Consider the following 20,036-nt stretch of genomic DNA (forward strand, 5'->3'; position numbering starts at 1 on the left):
ACCAGTTAATGGAAATGTGGGTTGTTTACCACTTTTGTTTTGTTTTTCTAAACAGAGTCTTGCTGTGTCATCCAGGCTGGAGTGCAGTGGCGTGATCTCGGCTCACTGCAATCTATGCCTCCTGAGTTCAAGCCATTCTTGTGCCTCAGTCTCCTGAGTAGCTGGGACTACAGGCGTGCACTACTATGCCTGGTCAATTTTTGTATTTTTAGCACAGATGGGGTTTTGCCATATTGGCCAGGCTGGTCTCAAACTCCTGGCCTCAAGGGATCCACCCACCGCAGCCTTCCAAAGTGCTGGGATTACAGGTGTGAGCCACTGTGCCCCACCATTTTTCATTTTTGGCTATTGTGAATAATGCTACTATAAATATTTGTGTACAAGTGTTTGTGTAAACATGTATTTTCATTTCTCCTGGATATATATTTAGGAGTGGAACTGCTGGCTTATATGGTGACTCTGTTTAACTTTTTGAGGAAATACCAAACTATTTCCCACAGCGGCCAGACCATTTTACATTCCTGACAGCAACGTATGAGGGCTCCAATTCCTTCCTTCCTTCCTTCCCTCCCTCCCTCCCTCCCTCCCTCCCTTCCTTCCCTTTTTCTTTTCTTTTCTCTCTCGTTTTTTTTGTTTGTTTGTTTGTTTGTTTATTTGTTTTGAGGCAGAGTCTCACTCTGTCGCCCAGGCTGGAGTGAAGTGGCGTGATTTCGGCTCCCTGCAACCTCTGCCTCCCAGGTTCAAGTGATTCTTGTGCCTCAGCCTCCCCAGTAGTTGGGATTACAGGCATGCGCCACCACGCCTGGCTAATTTTTTGTATTTTTAGTAGAGATGGGATTTTGTCATGTTGCCCAGGCTGGTCTCGAACTCCTGAGCTCAGGCAATCCACCCACCTCGGCCTCCCAAAGTGCAAGGATTATAGGCGTGAGCCACCGTGCACAGCCAAGGACTGCGATTTCTCTACATCCTCACTAATACTTGTTATCTATCTTTTCAAAAATTTTTATTATTTATTTATTTATTTATTTGGTAGAGATGAAGTTTTGTCATCTTGCCCAGGCTAGTCTCAAACTCCTGACTTCAAGTGGTCCATTCACCTCAGCCTCCCAAAGTGTTGGGATTACAAGTGTGAGCCACCACCATGCCTGGTCATCATCTGTCTTTTTCATTGTGGCCATTTGGGTGGGTGTGAAGTGACATCTGACTGTGGTTTTGATTCACATTTCCTTGATGACTAATGATACTGAGCATCTTTTCATGTGCCTGCTTATTTGGCCGTTAGTGTATTTTCTTTTTTTTTTTTTTTTTTTTGAGACGGAGTCTTGCTCTGTCGCCCGGGCTGGAGTGCAGTGGCCGGATCTCAGCTCACTGCAAGCTCCGCCTCCCAGGTTTATGCCATTCTCCTGCCTCAGCCTCCAGAGTAGCTGGGACTACAGGCGCCCGCCACCTCGCCTGGCTAGTTTTTTGTATTTTTTAGTAGAGACGGGGTTTCGCCGTGTTAGCCAGGATGGTCTCGATCTCCTGACCTCGTGATCCGCCCGTCTCGGCCTCCCAAAGTGCTGGGATTACAGGCTTGAGCCACCGCGCCCGGCCCTGTTAGTGTATTTTCTTTGGAGAAATGTCTATTCAGATCCTTTGCCCTTTTTTGTTGAGACAGGGTCTTGCTCTGTTGCTCAGGTTGGAGTGCAGTGGTGCAATCACTAATGACTGCCACTCTGACCTCCCTGACTCAAGCAATTCTCCTGATTCAGCCTTCTGAGTAGTTGGGACTGCAGGCACATGCCATTATGTCTGGCTAATTTTTTTTCTTCTTTTTTGTAGAGATGCAGTCTCAATATGTTGCCCAGACTGGTCTTGAACTCCTGAGCTCAAGTGATCCTCCTGCCTTGGCCTCCCAAAGTGCTCAGATTACAGGCGCGAGCCACTGCACCCAGCCCCGTTTCTTAATCTGGTTATTTATCTCTTTGTTATTTAGTTGTAAGAGTCCTTTATATTTCTAGGTACCAGTCCTTTATATTTCTAGGTACCAGACCCTTATCAGATAAATGACTTGTAAACATTTTCTCCCATCCTGTGGGTTATCTTTTCACTTTCTTGATGGTATTGTTGGCAGCACAAAAGTTTTTAATTTTGATGAAGTCCAATTTACCTATCTTTTCTTTGGTTGCTTATGCTTTTAGTATCTTAGCTAAGAAAGTTTACCGAACTGAAAGTCACAAAGATTCACTTCTGTTTTGAGAGTTTTATAGTTTCAGCTCTTATATTGAGGTCTATGATCCATTCAGAGTTAATTTTTGTGTATGGTGTGAGGTAGAGGGCCAACTCCATTCTCTTGCCCGTAGATATCCAGTTGTTCCCGCACCATTTGTTGAAGAGACTATTCTTTCTTTCCACTGATTTGTTTTAGCACTCTTGTCTGTATTCTTTTTAAAGTTTATTTTTAAATTGGATATATAGCTTCATTTTTTTACTTAGTGCAACATAAACATTTTCCTATTCCACTTCTAGGTGTTTAAAAAGCCTACTTTGTGGGGGCAGCAAGGGAAGTCCTGCAAAACAATTCTGCCAGTTACAGACTTCCTGGTTTCTATTGACTCCTATTTGCTTTGTAACATTTTCATCTCCTGATAACACAAAACAGGTAATAATATCTTGTAATCCAGTTTATAGACATGAGATGATGAGCACAACTAGTAATAAAGAGGACAGGACTCTCCATACCGGGTGGCATATGTTAATATTATCTCTAACATTTTTTAAAGCTGTCTGTTGAAATGGAGAGTGGAAGTGCCTTATGCAACCTGAATACCAGAGCCTCACTACTGGAGGACAGGCACCATGGCCTCTCTCCCAGGCAGGCAATACAGGGCACACAGAACCAGCAGCTTCCTTGGACTCACACCCCGGAGCAAATCTGCAGCCGGCCTGTGGGGTCTCTCTTCCTGATGTACCCATGCTGGAAGTAGTACTATTGTACTTGTAGACATTTTTAAAAAGAGAGTTTCCTTGTTTCCTGAATTAAATCCCTCCCAAACCAGGCACTAAACATTTAGAAAACTAGGCCCTTGCCCCCTAAAATAGTGATATTTTCTAATTCAAATTTTGAGCTTAATAGCTCCAAAGCTATTATTTCAATATAAAGAATCCCCTAAACATTTTTAATTATCATAGGTAAGAATAACTGCCAAAGGCCGGGTGCAATGGCTCATGCCTGTAATCCTAGCACTTTAGGAGGCTGAGGCAGGTTTGAGCTCAAGAGTTCGAGACCAGCCTGAGCAACATGGCGAAACTTCATCTCTACAAAAAATACAAAAATTAGCCAAGGGTAGTGGCGCACACCTGCAGCCCCAGGTACTTGGGGCGCTGAGGTGGGAAGATCGCTTGAGCGTGGGAAGTCAAGACTGCAGTGAGCTGTGATTGTGCCACTGCACTCCAACCTGGGTGACAGAGTGAAATCCTGTCTCAAAAAAAAGGAGTAATTGCCAATAATGTTTAGCATCGTTTAATACAAATCTAGTCTATATTTACTAATTTTATCACTGCGTATGTTTAACATTGGTTTGGATCCTGAGTACCAGTGATCTAACAATGCTCCATTCACTTCCTGAACAGTGGTCGAACTCGTTTAGCCTTGAGCAACGCGAGAAAAAGGAGACCAAGTATGTACAAGTGGCCATCAGGCCGTAGAGCCCTCAGGGTAAGAGATGCTTTAGCCATGACCTATAAGAGGCAGAAGTAGGGTGAGTGGGGGGGTTAGAAAGAGGTTGGGGCAAAGGCTAGAGCTACATTCTAAGCCCCACCTCTGAAAGAGAAGGGATTAGGCCACTCAGGCAAGAGTCTCGGGAGTGGTGGGTGGCTGACATTGAAGATGTGACGGTACAACTTGAAGAGATGCCAAAGGCTCCTGTGTATCCCTCACCCCTCTGAGTCCTTCCTGGACTCATGATATCAGAGGCTATATGGACCCTAAAAAATAACTTGGTTTTGGCAAGGGAGATGAGTGCTAATGACTTCCAAATGGTCTGCATTTGGCAAGACTGTGGGGAAATGGGCACTGCCATACCTTCCTGCTGGGAATAAACATTGGTGCCACCCTTACAGAATGGAATTTGGAAATACCTGACAAAATTATGTGTGCACTCACCATCTGACCTAGCAATCCTACTTCTAAGGTTTCACACCGAAGACACGCCCCAAACAGCACAAAAATACAGTCACCAAGGTATTCTGCAGCATTGTTTATAATTGCAAAATATTGTAAACTTATATGCCCATAAAGGAGAGAGGCTGAATAAACTATGGAACATCCTCACAGTGAAGCACTTTGCAGCTGTTTAAAAAGAAAGGGGGTGGGGGTGGGGGCCTATGAGCCGATGGGGAGTGATTTCCAGAATGTATTGGTAAGTGAAAAAAACAACATACAAAAGAATATCCATAGCATGCTAGCCTCTTAGTAAGACAGAAGGGGAAATAAGAAATATAGAAAGGATAAGCCAGAGACTAAGGAGGCTGGTTCATTACAGGGGGTGAGTCAGAATGGCCTGGAGAGACAGAAGGAATAAGGCCGGGGAAATAAGTTTTTTCTGAATATGCCTTTGTACAGCTCTGATTTTTGGAACCATGTTAATGTTTCACATGCACAGAAAAGAAAATCAACAGGGATCAGGGAGAGGGCCCTCATTAGCTCAAATCACAAAATAAAGAAACGCAAAGAATAATCTCCACTGACTTGTAAAGGAAGGAATAAAAGTAGTGTAAGAACACTGGAGCAGACCCCACTTTCCCAAAATGGTGCAATGACATTTCCCATCCCACAGGCTCTTCCGGGAATCTGCTACTCCCATGGTAAGAAGTAAAATCTATGCCCCTCTCCTTGAACCTGGGAGGGCTCTGTGGCTGCCTTGACTAATGGAGCGTGATGGAAGTGGCACCTTACTTATGAGAGTAGGTCACTGAGAGTAGGTAACACAGTTTCAGCCCAGCTCCTTCTTGGGATGCTTGCCCTGGGAACCCAGTTTCTGTGCTGAAGAAGGCCAGGCTACATGGAGAACTGAGGCCTCCCTAGCACTCAGCCCCAGACGACTCCAGTCAACAACCAGCATCTACATATCCTCCATGTGGGTGAGCCATGCCAGAAGCAGATCCTCCAGCCCCCAGCCCAGCCTCCCCAGGTGAGTCTGTATGCAGCAGACAGAAGCCGTCCGCTAGGCCTTGTCTGAATCACAAATTCAGGAGGAAAATAATAGTTGTTATTGTTTGAAGCCACCACTTTGGGGGTTGCTTGTTCTGCACCAATAGGTAACTGGAACAAAAGTCAAGACCATCTCCACTGCCAGACCATCCCGGAGAGCCAGGACACAGCTCACGCACCTCCAGGAAGGCTAAGGGGTTGTGGGAGGCCAGCACTAGAGCTCATGTACTTTCTTTCTTCAAAGAATTCACACAATTCTGGCTCTCAGTTTCCTAGCCCATGGCAGCTATCAGTCATTAAATTAACATTAGGGTTGGGGGTAGAAGATGGGGACAAGGGCTCAAGGAAAAGCTAACACAGCAATACCAGCCAACTGACAACTGGGAGAAAGTATCACAAAGTCTCAGACTGGGGGTGACAGATAGGCCTTTTGACCTCTATACTCCCTGTATGACGACAGGCCTAAGTTTCTGTTTGTTGTATTGAGTCTTTAAAGTATCAAGAAAAGATGAAATTATTCCTTCCTACTCTGCCACAGGGGGCCAGGAAGTGCAATGTGGTTTTAAAAAATGTTCGGCCAGGCATAGCGGCTCAAGCCTGTAATCCCAGCACTTTGGGAGGCCGAGGCGGCGGATCACGAGGTCAGGAGATCGAGACCATCCTGGCTAACACGGTGAAACCCCGTCTCTACTAAAAAAAAAAAAAAAAAAAAATTAGCCGGGCGTGGTGACGGGCGCCTGTGGTCCCAGCTACTCCTGAGGCTGAGGCAGGAGAATGGTGTGAACCCAAGAGGCAAAGCTCGCAGTGAGCCGAGATCGTGCCACTGCACTCCAGTCTGGGGGACAGAGCAAGACTCCGTCTAAAAAAAACAAAAACTTCAGCAGAGGCCAGGCGCAGTGGCTCACGCTGTAATCCCACCACTTTGGGAGGCCGAGGAGAGTGGATCACCAGAGGTCACGAGTTCAAGACCAGCCTGGCTAACACTGTGAAACTCCATCTCTACTAAAAATACAAAATTAGCCAGGCATGGTAGCGTGTGACTGTAGTCTTGGCTACTCAGGAGGCTGAGGCATATGGTCTTTTATTGCCCTGACAAATTCAAACAGATCACGTGAGTGACCTCTTCCACACTGAAGAGGATCAATGGATAAAGAGCAATGGCTTGCTTCTCATTAAGAACAGAAATACACATGGTCATTGCAAGAGGTCAAACACAGCCAAGGGTGGTGGCTCACACCTGTAATCTCAGCACTTTGGGAGGCCGAGGCAGGTGGATCTCTTGAGCTCAGGAGTTCAAGACCAGACTGGGCAACATGGTGAAACCCCAACTCTACAAAAATACACAAATTAGCTCAACCTGGTGGCACACATCTGTAGTTCCGGCTACTTGGGAGGTTGAGCCCAGGAGGGTGAGAAGATCACTTGAGCCCAGGAGGTCGAGACTGCAATGAGCCGTGTTCACGACACTGCACTCCAGCCTGGGTGACACAGCAAAAGCTTGTCTCAAAAAAAAAAAAAAAAAAAGAGGTCAAACACCTGGATGTGAAAGAGAGGCTAAGTGTCCCCCAGGCAGAGACTGTGCCTCTGAATAGTGTGCAAAGTAGAGGCAGGAGGCCTCAGGCCAAGCAGGCTTTCAGAATAACCCAGCAAAATAGTCTCAGTGAGCCAAGGGGCCCTGGGGTCTCTGGTCAGGTTTTGCACACTCCATCACTCAGCAACTGTGTGACTAAGCTACCTAACTTCATCAAGCCTCAGTTTCTCCACTTACAAAATGGAGACAATCTTGTCTAGTTTGCAGGACTGTTCAAGAGAGCAGAGTAATTCTATTAAAGTGTCTAACAGGGCCTGCCATCTGGCAGCTTACAGGAGTTATCTTATCACAGAAGATCCTAAGTTTATGTCCCATTACACTTTGTAAAGTTCATGGTAAATCTTCAAAAGCACTGGGCATAGCCGAGGAGACTGAGAATTTGAAAATGCAATGGTTATGGAGGAATGAGACCTGAATCACCAGTGATTCTGTAACAACCCCTAATGATCATCCAGTTGCTTAGGTCAAAGTGCAAATCTTGGCCTCCGCGTTCTCTCCTGACAGCAAATCCAGCCAGCATCTCCTGCCACGCACACCCCAGCCCAGCCTCTCCTCACCACCTACCGTCACCACCTTCACGTTGGTCCAGGCTTCACTATGACAGTCACCTCCCACTCCTTCTTTCCCTCTACAGCCAGTTCTCCACCAAGAGCCACTTACCTTTTTATATGTGGATCAGTCAACACCATAACCTGCTCAAAACCCTCCCATGGCCTCCCATCACTCCCCCACCTCAGAACAAAGCGAAGGTCCCTGTTGATCCTGCAGCCTCCCTACCTCCCCCTTTCCCTTGTTCACTATCAGGCCAGGCCTCCTTGCTGTTCCTCGAATATTCCAAGCACATGCCTGCCGTGGACCCTTGGGTTACTGCTTTTCCCACTGGGAGTGCTCCTCCCACACCCATCACCACAGCTCACTCCCCCGTGACCAACAGGTCTGTGCCCAAAAGTCACCTCCTCAAAGAGGCCCTTCCTGACCACCCATCCAAAATAGCAGAGAAAAACAGTATAAACTTTTTAAAACTAAAAATAAATACATAAATAAATAAAATAGCAGTTCCGGCCACTTTCCCTCCTCCCTTGTCTGACTTTATTTTCATTCTTCCCACCACCTGGTGCTTGTTTCTCGCTGTCTTCCTGAGTAGATTACAAGTTCCCCAAAGGCAGGGTCCTTCTGTCTTGTGTACCACTGTTATCCCAGTGCCCAGAACAGGGCTTCAGAGCATGAAGAAATGTGTCTAAGTTGAAAAGTGAAAAAGGCCCGGCCCAGCAGCCAGCTTTACCTTCTTCCCAGCTGTGGGGCTGCTCTCTGCACTCTGCAGGGGGCTCCTCTGGGGGCTTCGGCTTTCCTGGGGGACACACCTGCCCATATACACGCTGTAGTCGAGAAGCATCTTCTGCCGCACGCTGCCCACCAGCTCCTTCTGCTTTGGCTGCGACATGATCTCCTCCACACTGCCTTTGCTGCTGCTGCGGCTGTGGGTCAGGTGCCCGGAGGGACTGTTGTGTCTGCTGTGTGCAGGCAAAAGCCCTGAAGCCAAGAAGAGGGGGCTATTCACACAATGAAGAAAACCACTGCAAAGTAAGCGGACTCCTGAGAAAACAGCTGCAATGCTATCAAATGACTGTTTAAAAATATTTATAAGGGGCCGGAGCAGTGGCTCACGCCTGTAATGCCTATAATCCCAGCACTTTGGGAGTCCAAAGTGGGTGGATCGCAAGGTCAGGAGATCAAAACCATTCTGACTAACACGGTGAAACTCCGTCTCTACTAAAAATACAAAACAATTAGCCGGCCAGGGTGGCGGGCACCTGTAGTCTCAGCTGCTCGGGAGGCTGAGGCAGAAGAATGGCGCGAACCCGGGAGGCGGAGCTTGCAGTGAGCCGAGATCACACCACTGCACTCCAGCCTGGGCAACAGAGCGAGATTCTGTCTCAAAAAAAAAAAAAAAAAAAAAAAAAAAAACATTTATAAGGTTATTTCCCACCCTGAAAAGTACATTTTTCCTCTAAGGTAATTTTTAAGAACAGTTTTTATTCCTCTCCAAGATAATTACAGTAAACAGAGTAAAGATATACAGTTGGTAGGTACTATTCTCTTTTCTCCTGATGATCTTTTAGGAAAAGATCAAATATAGGATTAACACATCCCAAGGAGTGGTGAACTTGTCAGTGCTATCAGGGGTAAATGGAAAGTGGGCAGAGACCTCATTAATTGTTTATCCACAAGCTCACAGCAATTCCAAAGATGTCACCTTTCATTTGACAAATTATGCATCAAGCACTTTCAAGCAAACCATGCTAAAAAGAAGAAGACATAATCCCTGCCCTTGAACTCACGCACCTAAGCAGATAAATCACAATCTTCTGTAACAAGTGTCATAATTGCAGCATGACTAAGGGACTCGCTAGGCGAAAAGAAGGGGGTGACTACCTCTGCCCAAGAGAGTGGGGTGGTGCTTACCCTAGCTGACTTTCATAGCAGTGACATCTACGCTGTATCTTGAGGGAATAGTTGCCATATTCCTGGCCCAGGTGGGGAAGAGCATTCCAGGTAGAGGAAACAGCATATGCAAAAAGCAGTGGTAGGGCACAGTATGTTTAGAGGCCAGTGAGAGATTCAGTGAAGTTCTAAGCATAGTACAGGGGGCAGAGGACAGGAAATAAGGATGGAGAGATTAGCCAGGAACAGACTGCAAAGTGCCTCAAAAGCCAGCCTTGGATTTAATATTGACCTTGTTGCACCAGAGACGTTTTAAGATGGGATGTGCCTGATGCTAACAATTTCATTTAGATTTACTCTGATGGCCAGGTGAAATGTAGAGTGGTTAAAATCAAACCAGGCTGGGCATGGTGGCTCAAGCCTGTAATCTCAGCACGTTGGGAGGCCAAGACAGGTGAATCACTTGAGGTCAGGAGTTTGAGACCAGCCTGGCCAACATGGTGAAACCCCATCTCTACTAAAAATACAAAACATTAGCCTGGCATGGTGGCCCGTACCTGTAGTCCCAGCTACTGGGGAGGCTGACGCAGCAGAATCGCTTGAACCTGGGAGGTGGAGGTTGCAGTGAGCTAAGATTGTACCACTGCACTCCAGCTTGGGCAACAGAGCAAGACTCTATCTCAAAAAAAAAAAAAAAAAAAATCAGAAAATCAAATCAAACCATTTTCTTCTTGAGAGGCTCCGACCATTGGAACCATAATTCCCCAGAGCCTCACAAAGGGTCATACAAGCCATTTCTTAATTTAAATTTTAGCCAGATAATTTCCAACACTTCAATATTTAGTATTTTACACTGCATAACTATAAAAATATATTTTTTGTAACTTCTATTATCCTTATACCATTTTCATGTTTAGCATTATTTTTTTAAATGCTAGGATAAAAGTTACACCAAAAACATTAAAAAATAAATGTAAACTTATATTACATTTAATATCCTGGATTGGATCCTGGAAGAGAAAAAGGACATTAGTAGAAAAACTAGTGAAATCCAAATAAAGTTTAGAGTTTAGTTAATAGTAAAAAAGAGAAAAAAGATGAAATAAACAGGGCAGCATGACACCAACACTTCAAACCAAAGTGGTCCCATTGTGACTGAGCCACACTCCATGTAGAGGAAGAAAGGAGACCCCTAGGAGGCCAGGCTGGTGCTCACTGCCCACAGAACAGCCTCTTCACATCACCTCACCCTTCCCTTGAGTGGGACAAAACACAGAAGTCGTCACTGCACTGTGGGTCTCATGGACAACAGCCCCTGATAAAGTCAAGGATCTTCCTGTGCAGAGACCATACTGGAATTCTGCCAAGTGACCATGTGGCTTTCCTGCTGTCTCCAGACTCTTGTTTCTCCTGGAGGCCTTTCCTGACCTGCAGCCTGGGCACTGCTGGCTGGAGATGCAGACTCTCAGCCCCACCCATGACCTCGAGTCAGAACCTGCATCTTAAGATCCCCTCAAACATTCAAGTCTGAGAAGCACAATCCGTGTTGCTAGAGAAATCTAGGATTTTGGTGACAGCATCCCTGAGGGAGAGGACAGGGGCAGGTCGTCGAGCAGGAAGACTTCTAACTTCTTGGTACTGACAGATGTACCTGGCCTCAGAGAATCAGACCAGTCATACCTTCATGGCTGACCACCTGTGCAGTCACTGATTCAGAGATGGTTTTGAAGAACAGCACAGTCCTCACCAATTTACCTTGCTAACTAGTTTAATCACACTTTTGGTGGGTTAAACTTACCACAAAAATCTCAATTCATAGCTTTCAAAGGCAACCCAGACTTACAGATGTACAAAAAGACATTAGTGGTGTGTAAGCCTTACTTGATTTTAGTACAAGTGAGTGCACTGAAGGTTTTCCCACATCTCTGGCTCTTACCATTATGTTTGTTGTGTGGTGAGTGGAACTTTTGGCAGGATTTACAAAAATGTGAACTCATTAAAAATAATCAAATGCTTTATTTAAGTCCAAGAATAACATGCCTCTTTTGAAGGTGCTCTGGGGGGCCCCTGAGTACCTAAAGTGGTGTTTCCTGGTGGCCCCACAAACCCCCGTGGGTTACCTGATTCTGAGCTTCAGTACCTAGACCAGTAGACCTTTATATTTCCAGTAGACATATAATCTGAGCCACACAAACAATTTAAAATTTTCTAGTAGTCACATTTAAAAAGGTAAAAAGAAGCTGGGCCCGGTGGCTCACACCTGTAATCCCAGCACTTTCGGAGGCTGAGGCGGGCAGATCACTTCAGGTTGGGAGTTTGAGATCAGCCTGACCAAAGTGAAACTCCGTCTCTACCAAAAATACAAAAATTAGCTGGGCGTGGTGGCAGGCACCTGTAATCTCAGCTACTCAGGAGGCTGAGGTGGAGAATTGCTTGAACCTGGGAGGTGGAGGTTGCAGTGAGCCAAGATCATGCCACCGCACTCCAGCCTGGGTGACAAAGCTAGGCTCCATCTCGGGGCGGTGGGGGGGGGGGGGGGGTAAAAAGAAATAACAAAATTAATTTGAATACATTTTTGAATATATTTTTAACCTAATATATCTAAAATATTATTTCAACATGTAACCAATAAAAGAAGTTATTAATGAGATATTTTATGTTCTTTTATTGGACTAAGACTTTGAAATCCAATGTGCATCTTACACTTAGAGCACATCTCCATCTGGACTGGCCACACTTCGAGTGTTCAAAAGCCACATGGGGCAGGAGGCTACCATAAGCGGCAACATAGGTCTAGACCTACCAGGAGAGCTAGGCAGTGCCTGGTGCTGAGGAGTTCTCACCCACTTGAATTTTCTTTTACTCAGTGTTATGGGTTGAATTGTGTCCTCCAAAAAATATGTTAAAGTCCTAACCCCAGCATCTCAGAATGTGACCTTTTTGGAAATAGAGTCATTGTAGATGCCATTCATTTAACAGGGTGGGCTCTTAATCCCATATGACTGGTGTCCTTCCAAGAAGACACAGAGCCACTGAGAGACAATGCCATGTGATGATAGGCCAGTGTGGAGTGATGCAGCTGTGGGCCAAGGATTGATGGTCACTACCAGAAGCTGCAAACACGCAAGGAAGGATTCTATGCAGAGTCTCACAAGGAGCATGGCCCTGCTAACACCTTGACTTCAGACTTCCAGCCTCCAGTACTGGGAGAGAATACATTTCTGTTGTAAATCACCCAGCTTGTGGTATTTTGTCCCAGCGGCCCTAGGAAATAAATATATCTAGTAATCTCCCCATTCACCTTGATTCTTAAAAGGGACTTCTTGGATCTCAGTGCTGGGACTGGGATGGAATCTGGTGTTGAAGCTGACAGAATGGAAGGTTAGCAAGGGTGTTAGGGCAAAGGCTCAGATTAAGTTCCAGGGGAAGGAACCAAAGCACTTTGAAGCAAATGTGTGACACTCATGTGACCAGCATAACTCCCGGATCAACACCAACGCCTTGTTAGAGAAAGCCCCAGAGTGGCTCCATCCTAGTCTTTGTTCCAGATCCATGTAAGAAAGCTTTCCCTAATAACACCCACACTGGTCTTGTCCCAATTATTGGTTACACCATGCTCATTATAGCACGCCAATTTGTGAACACCTGACTCATACATGCCAGTTTTGCAAAACAGGCATAACACCTGAAGGACAGGGGAGCTGCTGCTTTTTACTGGTTTTGTGTCTCTTGCAGCTCCAAGCCCAGCCAAAGCTGAGCAAAGAGGTGCTGCATGGTTATCAATCCGAATGACCATGATCTGACCCGAATGCTCAGCAAGTGCAAGGATTCTGCATTCTATGGCAAGCTCAGGCTTGGAGGACATATTGAGGGTCAGGCGTTCGAAAGCACCAGCCTGAATGATCTCCCTGACTCACCTGCCATCTCAGAACTAGGGTTCTTCTGTTGCTACTTCTCTCAGGGGAGTCACATCATATACAAAGAAAACATAACCAGCAAAGGCTAATAAACAGCATCTGCAAATGGATCCACTGTTGGTTAAATGATTTGGGACAGAGTGTTGCAGTGATCAGCCTAGATGGTAAATGAGTCATGAGAATGCACATTAGGTGGCAGACAACCATCAAGTCAGGGTGGGCTTCCTTCCTTCCTTCCTACTGGGCATTCTTACTCTATTCTCCCTAGTGGCCCTTTAAAAATGCATAAGCATTTAGCACAAACATCATTACCTGGTTTACTTCCAGAGACACCCGATGGCTTCTTGATTTCCGACTTTAGCTTAGATGCCAGAATAAATCTCCTAAACCATTCCTCTTTTTCTCGGCCAGTTCTCCCAAAAAGATAGAGTATCTGATCTCGCTGGGTAGATCTTGTTCCCTCCTGAGGGCGGGGTGGCTTCTTAGGGTCCTCGCTTCCCTCAGCTAGCGGCTTCTCTTCTGAAGTCTCCTTATCAGTCTGAGCTTTAGACATAAAGTCATCTTGTTGACCAAGCTCGATACAAATGGGGTACTTTTTATTCCAGATTCGCTTTCGAGCCAAAGTTTTAGGTACAAGATAAATCTACAGAGAAAGAAAAATGATGATTTATATACTAAAGATTGGCTACACTATGCATTAACATTATGCATAGCACAAATGCAAACCTTGTAGACTTTTTGACTAAGATGATGAATATGAAATAACTTTTAACACTTGTTCGTAACATGACTACAGAAACTGGAATTTTTACAAGTGTCTTGTTATTCTTCAAAATTATTCCAGAAAATAGATGTTTAATAATTTTGCGAGTTATAAATATCCGTAATTTTCAGGTGGCAGTAGCTCGATAACAATGTTTAGCTGCTTATCATCAACTACGTTTGGCTATCAACTAAATTTAATGACCTTGGGCCAAACTTAAGTTGGAAGAAAAAAAAGATAGTTAAAATCTAGATGGGCAGCTCAAGTCAACCTTGAGTATCAAACTCAAGTTAAGAATAAACTTATATAAAAACTATTTTAAGTACTTCTCTCCCTTTGGAGAAATCTAAAGATCATTCAGATGAACTGTAAGAAGAGAGAAACGATAGCTTTGTGGAAGAAATAATTTACATTTCTCACAAAAATAGAAGTATATAATACTTAATCAAAATGTAGCTATTTTGCGTATCTATCATTTTTACATGTACAAAGTCTTCAATAGTTAAGTACCCTACAATCACCACACAGAGCCACACAGCTTTTTGTTTGACTGAAATAATTAGCTTTTAAAGTCAGAATTCTGAGTGCACAACACTCTTGTTCCTCAAGTTGTAGTCTGTGGACCAGCAGCCTGAGTATCATCTGGGAGCTCATAACAATGCAGGCCCTTGGCCCTACCCACAGCTACTGAATCAGAATCTGCATTTAACAAGATGCCCGGGTGACGCGCATCAACATTAAAGTGTGAGAGGTACTGTCCTAAGGTATACTGATACTTCAATGACAACTAACCTTTTTAGGGAATAAAAAAATGCAGTTAAGCATCCAAGATGCCATATGCTTTTCATTCATCTAAGCTATCCTTCCAAAATTGCTCAGGCTCACCTTGCTGTCTGAGAGGTCATAGATTTTCTGGCTGACGTAGGTGACCTCTGGCTTGGTTTCATTGTAGCTGGCCCTCCTGGATATATTTTTATTGGGCTTTGAAAGTCTTAAGGTTCCACCCTCAAGTCGAACAAAGACTGAATGTGTCAAAGTCGCATGGTAGGTTTCCGGATCATAGTTGTAAATCTCATTCATCCATCCCTGATGAAGAAAAACTTCCATTAGTAAAATCAGAATAAAAGCAAATCTGATTTAGTGTGAAATTATGAACATTGTGGTATTTGGGACCCCGAAACCAAACTTGACCATGACGCAGATATCAGCTCACCAATGACTACAGGTTGCAAAGAGAAGTGCTTAGCTGGGAGGATAATTGGGACTGAGGAGGTTCTTGATAACCAAAAATCTGGACTTGGAGGAAAAATGGCAATGTTCATTATCCTAAATAAAAGGTTCTTTCTTTTTTTAAAGCTTATAAGCACATCAGGAAACTCAAAAGATTTGTTCATGTCACATGAACAATCTTCTCTGCCTGACCTCCTTTGGGGTGATTAACGCCCCCAGTCTGGCCTTCTTAATTAGTCAAACACATGCTCTTCCCAGCCCAGCTGCAATCTTTGAAATTTCAGGCATTAATTCATGTTACCACAGGACTCAGAGAACAACTACCTCTCTACTTCTATCGCACTGCAACATGTACCTCATTGAAACCATACAGTAAAGCAGATGATTTGAGAATTAGGCATTAAATAAATCGTAAATATAATCAATAATATATCAAAATTCAAAGATACATAGTAACTTACATGGGTAAAATTGTGCTCCAGGTCCTCCTGCCAAATTGGACATAAGTGATTTTTTGTTACATGATTTTTTAAAAGAGCAAACATTGAAATGTACAGACAAAAAATACATACACAAAAGCCTAATACACTATGCACTGTGTTAAAGCTAATCTCACAGCTGTCCTCATCATTCATCACTGAACACTTCTCCTGCCTCAAATACTTTTAAAGGTTATCAGTAGCCCAGATCTCACAAAAGAAGTTCTCTGGGGAGTTTTAATTGATATCTTCCTACTCTCCCCAACTTTTAAAAACTACATGTCTTTGTAATGAGCAGAGAGATGCTAAAGATCACTACATGGGAGTTGGGACTGTCATTCTTTTCAAGCAATAGCCATTTCCATGCTAAGTATTTGAGTCTCACACTAAAGTCTTGAACTGAAAGCCTGTGAAAATGAGGACTCCTTAGAATTCTTTTATTCATTCATCCTTTTATTAAAACATGCATCGAATCTATGTGCAAAGTAACAGGTTAGGAGCTGGGACAAAGATTTTTTAAAAGGACAGGATTCTTGATCCAAAGGTGCCTCCAAAAGAGTAGAAAATTAGGTCTTCATTTACCTATCCTGTGACCCCACTGGAGTAAACATAATAGAGAAAAGTTGTCACAAAAAGAGTACCTAAGTGTGAAGTGCAAGGAAAAATGGACAAACGTCTCTCTTTGTCATGGGGGAAAAGAGTGTGAAACTTGTGAGCCAATTATATGGATGCATAGACCTCAGTAGATGTTTTGGCCTGAGCTGGGAGGATCTCTCCCTCCTCCCAGTGAATCACTGGACAGGAGCAGCATCAATTCAACAATATTGAGTGAGCAAGCAGTGGCCATGGGAAGAGGTGTTTGTGAGGAAACAGCAACAATTAGAACAATGAAGAGAAAAAGATGACAATTACAGATCACAGTGGGCCCTGAAGTGGACTGTATTGTCAGAGCATCCGTTTGGGTGGGTGTATTTTTGCTAAATGTAGAACTAAGTACTTTCTTTGGCTCACAGTTTGTCTTTTTCTTTAGTCTGTTCTTATGGCAAATTACCTTCATTGACTTTCAAATGTTGAACCAGTCTTGCATTCTCAGGATTAAGGATGTATGAGTCATGAGGTGCTGAAATTGGGCTGTATCAGCTCACAGGAACATATTCTACACATCCCTTCCCAACTCAGTGTTCAGTGACTTTACGTTGGTAGCTTGCAACTGGCAATGGTGGGAGTTTCTACATCACAGGAATCAGGGAATAGTACAAATCAAGATTTTTTTTTTTTTTCTGGAGAGCCAGTTTACCAGCATAACACTTTGCTGATATTTTGTTCATTTGTCCCCCTAAGTTCATGAGGGAAAATAGGCTACAGTTTTCTTGCAGTGTTTTTTGGTATTATGAGCCTCAGAAAATGCAGGTAAGTGCATTTGGGAAGTGTTCCCTCTTCTCTACTTTCTGAAAGTTTGTGTAGAATGAATATTTCTTCCTTAAAGGTTTGATAACATTTGCCCATGAAACTGTCTGGGCCTAGAGTTTTCCTTGCAGAAAGGTTCCAAACTATGTATTCAACATCTTTACTTGCTATTGGACTATTTAGGTTATCTATTTCTTCTTGAGTGAGCTTTGGTTTGTATCTTTCAAAGAGTTTATCTATTTTATCTGTGTTGTCCAATTTCTGGGCATAATGTTGTTTGCAATATTTCCCTATAATCCTGTGAATATCTGTAGTGTCTATGGTGATGCCCCTCTTTCAGTCCTGACACTGGTAATTTGTCCTTCTCTCAAATCTTTCTTTTCGTATGTATGTACGTATGTATGTATGTATGTATGTAGGTATGTATCTATCTATCATCTATGTATGAGACAGGGTCTTTCTCTGTCATCCTGGCTGGAGTGCAGTGGCACAATCATAACTTACTGTAACCTCGAACTTCTGGGCTCAATTAATCCTTCCACCTCAGCCTCCCAAGCAGCAAGGGCTACAGGTATGTGCCACTACATCAAGCTAATTTTTAAAAAAAATTCTTTGTAGAAATGGAGTCTTGCTATGTTGCCCAGGCTGGTCTTGAACTCTTGGTCTCAAGCAATTCTCCCAGCTTGGCCTCTCAAAGTGCTGGGATTACAGGCACGAACTACCACACCCATCCTCTAACAAGCTTTTAATACTATTAATTTCCCTCTAGGTACTGCATTACCTGCAATTTCTGATAGGTTGTATTTTCAGTTTCCTTCAGTTAAAAATATTTTCTATTTTCCCTTATGACTTTATCTTTGGGTCCACAGGCTGTTTAGAAGTATTTTGCTTAATTTCCAAATATTTGAGAAATTTTCAGATATCTTTCTTACTGTTTTTTAGTGTAATTTCGTAAAAGAGAATCGGCTTTGTGTAATTTCAATTCTTTTAAGCTTGTTATATGGTCTATCTTGGTTCCAAGTGCAGTCGAAAAAAATGCATTCTGCTGTTGAGTGGGGTTTTCTATAAATACATTTGTCTTTTTAAGCACAACCATTTTCACTAAAGATCTCCTGACACAGAATACACAGCTTTCTTCTTACCCAATTTGGTTGCAGAAAATACTGTCTTACATATATAACAGGTTTACTAGGGCTAAAGTTCTAAAGGTAACTAGATTAATAAAGAACTTGAAGCAGATATAATCATTTTTCTAAGATACTTCAGAGGTTGTTTGTGCTTGCAGAGCTATTAAAACCAAGAAGAATCCATGAAGCGGGGGAAGTCGGAGCTGATGAGAACTCTGTGAGATTAAAACGGCTACTTGCTATCAGTGTCATTTATGAGCCATTTGGCCATACAGTCCCTGCATGCAATTGCTCTTCTTGAATCATTTCACTCTGAGGATGTGTCTCCTGTCTAGAGTAGAGGCTACTTGAGAATACAGATTATGTGTGATACTTTCGTCCATCTTAATACCTAAGCTGAGATGCTCAACATTTATTTAATGACTGTTTTTGAATTGTGATAATCACAATTTGATATAAGATAGACATTACTGCAACAAATCTCCATATAAAATATTTTTCGTTATTTCCAGGTACATAAAATTACAGATACATGTAAAAAAAAGCCAGTAGAGGCCGGGCGCGGTGGCTCAAGCCTGTAATCCCAGCACTTTGGGAGGCCGAGACGGGCAGATCACAAGGTCAGGAGATCGAGACCATCCTGGCTAATACGGTGAAACCCCGTCTCTACTAAAAGAATACAAAAAACTAGCCGGGCGACGAGGCGGGTGCCTGTAGTCCCAGCTACTTGGGAGGCGGAAGCAGGAGAATGGCGTGAACCTGGGAGGCGGAGCTTGCAGTGAGCTAAGATCCGGCCACCGCACTCCAGCCTGGGCAACAGAGCCAGACTCTGTCTCAAAAAAAAAAAAAGAAAAAAAAAAAGCCAGTAGAATTAACATGATACTGGCACCAAAAGAGAAGAAAAGGATTAACATGATACTGGAATTTTGGACAAAAATCCCTGCATTATGTTTATCAACCACTCACCACCAGACTAAAAGGGCTAAAGGAGAAAAAAAAGACAAGTATTATATTATATGTAACTGTTCTCCAAGAAAAGGACAGTCTCTGGGAAATAGAGTAATATAAGCTGTGGGAATTTTTCCTATTTGAAACTCCTGGGATTGTACAGATAAATTATCTGATTTATGAATAAGAGAAACTTAGGGATAAAAGGTTGTTTCTCTCCAATTGCTTTCATTTTGTCTTTCCTAAGTCAGAAAATGCAGAATTGTCCAGGGAGGTGCTGCACAATGGAAATATTAATATAATGTGAGCTATAAATGTGAGTCATGAAAATATGTAATTTTATTTTTTTGAGATGGAGTCTTGCTCTGTTGCCCAGGCTGAAGTGCAGTGGCATGATCTCAGCTCACTGCAACCTGCACCTCCTGGGTTCAAGTGATTCTCCTGCCTCAGCCTCCTGAATAGCTGGGATTACAGGCGTAAGCCACCGTGCCTTGCCAAAAATGTGTAATTTTAAATGGTCTAGGAGCCACATTAAAAAAGAAAAAGCAGGTAAAATTAATTTAAACAATGTATTTTATTTAAATTCATATCAAAATTATGATTTCAACATGTAATCAATATTAAAAATTATTACTGGAATTTTACATTCTGTCTCATACTAAGTCTTCAGAATCCAGTGTGTACTTTACGCTTAGAACACATCTCGGTTCCAACTACCTACAGTTTTCAAGGGATTAACAGCTACACAGGGCTTAGGACTAGTGTATCAGAGACAGTACAGGGCCAGTTCTTGGGTTCAGCTTTTTAGCCCTAGACCTTTGGCTCGACTATGAATAGAAATGGGCAAAGCCTTCCTTTCTCTTCTTGTGCATGCTTTCAACATACGCAGTCTTAGTGATAAGAGACAGTCATTCAGTACACGGCAGTTTTCTGCCATTTTA

General features: G+C 43.4%; 1 protein-coding gene across 3 annotated transcripts in view; it reads right to left on the reverse strand.

The window, feature by feature from the left end:
* TEX2 (testis expressed 2) overlaps positions 1-20,036 on the reverse strand; it is a 116,393-nt gene that overhangs the window by 34,924 nt on the left and 61,433 nt on the right. For all 3 annotated transcript variants that reach the window (XR_004054957.1, XM_030923048.1, XM_030923047.1), the window contains exons 3-5: positions 14,790-14,990; positions 13,454-13,784; positions 8,065-8,312 (exon numbers count right to left, since the gene is read on the reverse strand). Coding sequence is in view for 2 of the 3 variants with exons in the window: in XM_030923048.1 (XP_030778908.1) it covers positions 8,065-8,312; positions 13,454-13,784; positions 14,790-14,990 (780 nt within the window). In the remaining variant the exon portion in view is untranslated. The remainder of the gene's footprint in view (positions 1-8,064; positions 8,313-13,453; positions 13,785-14,789; positions 14,991-20,036) is intronic.

Source organism: Rhinopithecus roxellana, chromosome 19 (assembly GCF_007565055.1).
Source record: "Rhinopithecus roxellana isolate Shanxi Qingling chromosome 19, ASM756505v1, whole genome shotgun sequence".
NCBI classification, from domain to species: domain Eukaryota; kingdom Metazoa; phylum Chordata; class Mammalia; order Primates; family Cercopithecidae; genus Rhinopithecus; species Rhinopithecus roxellana.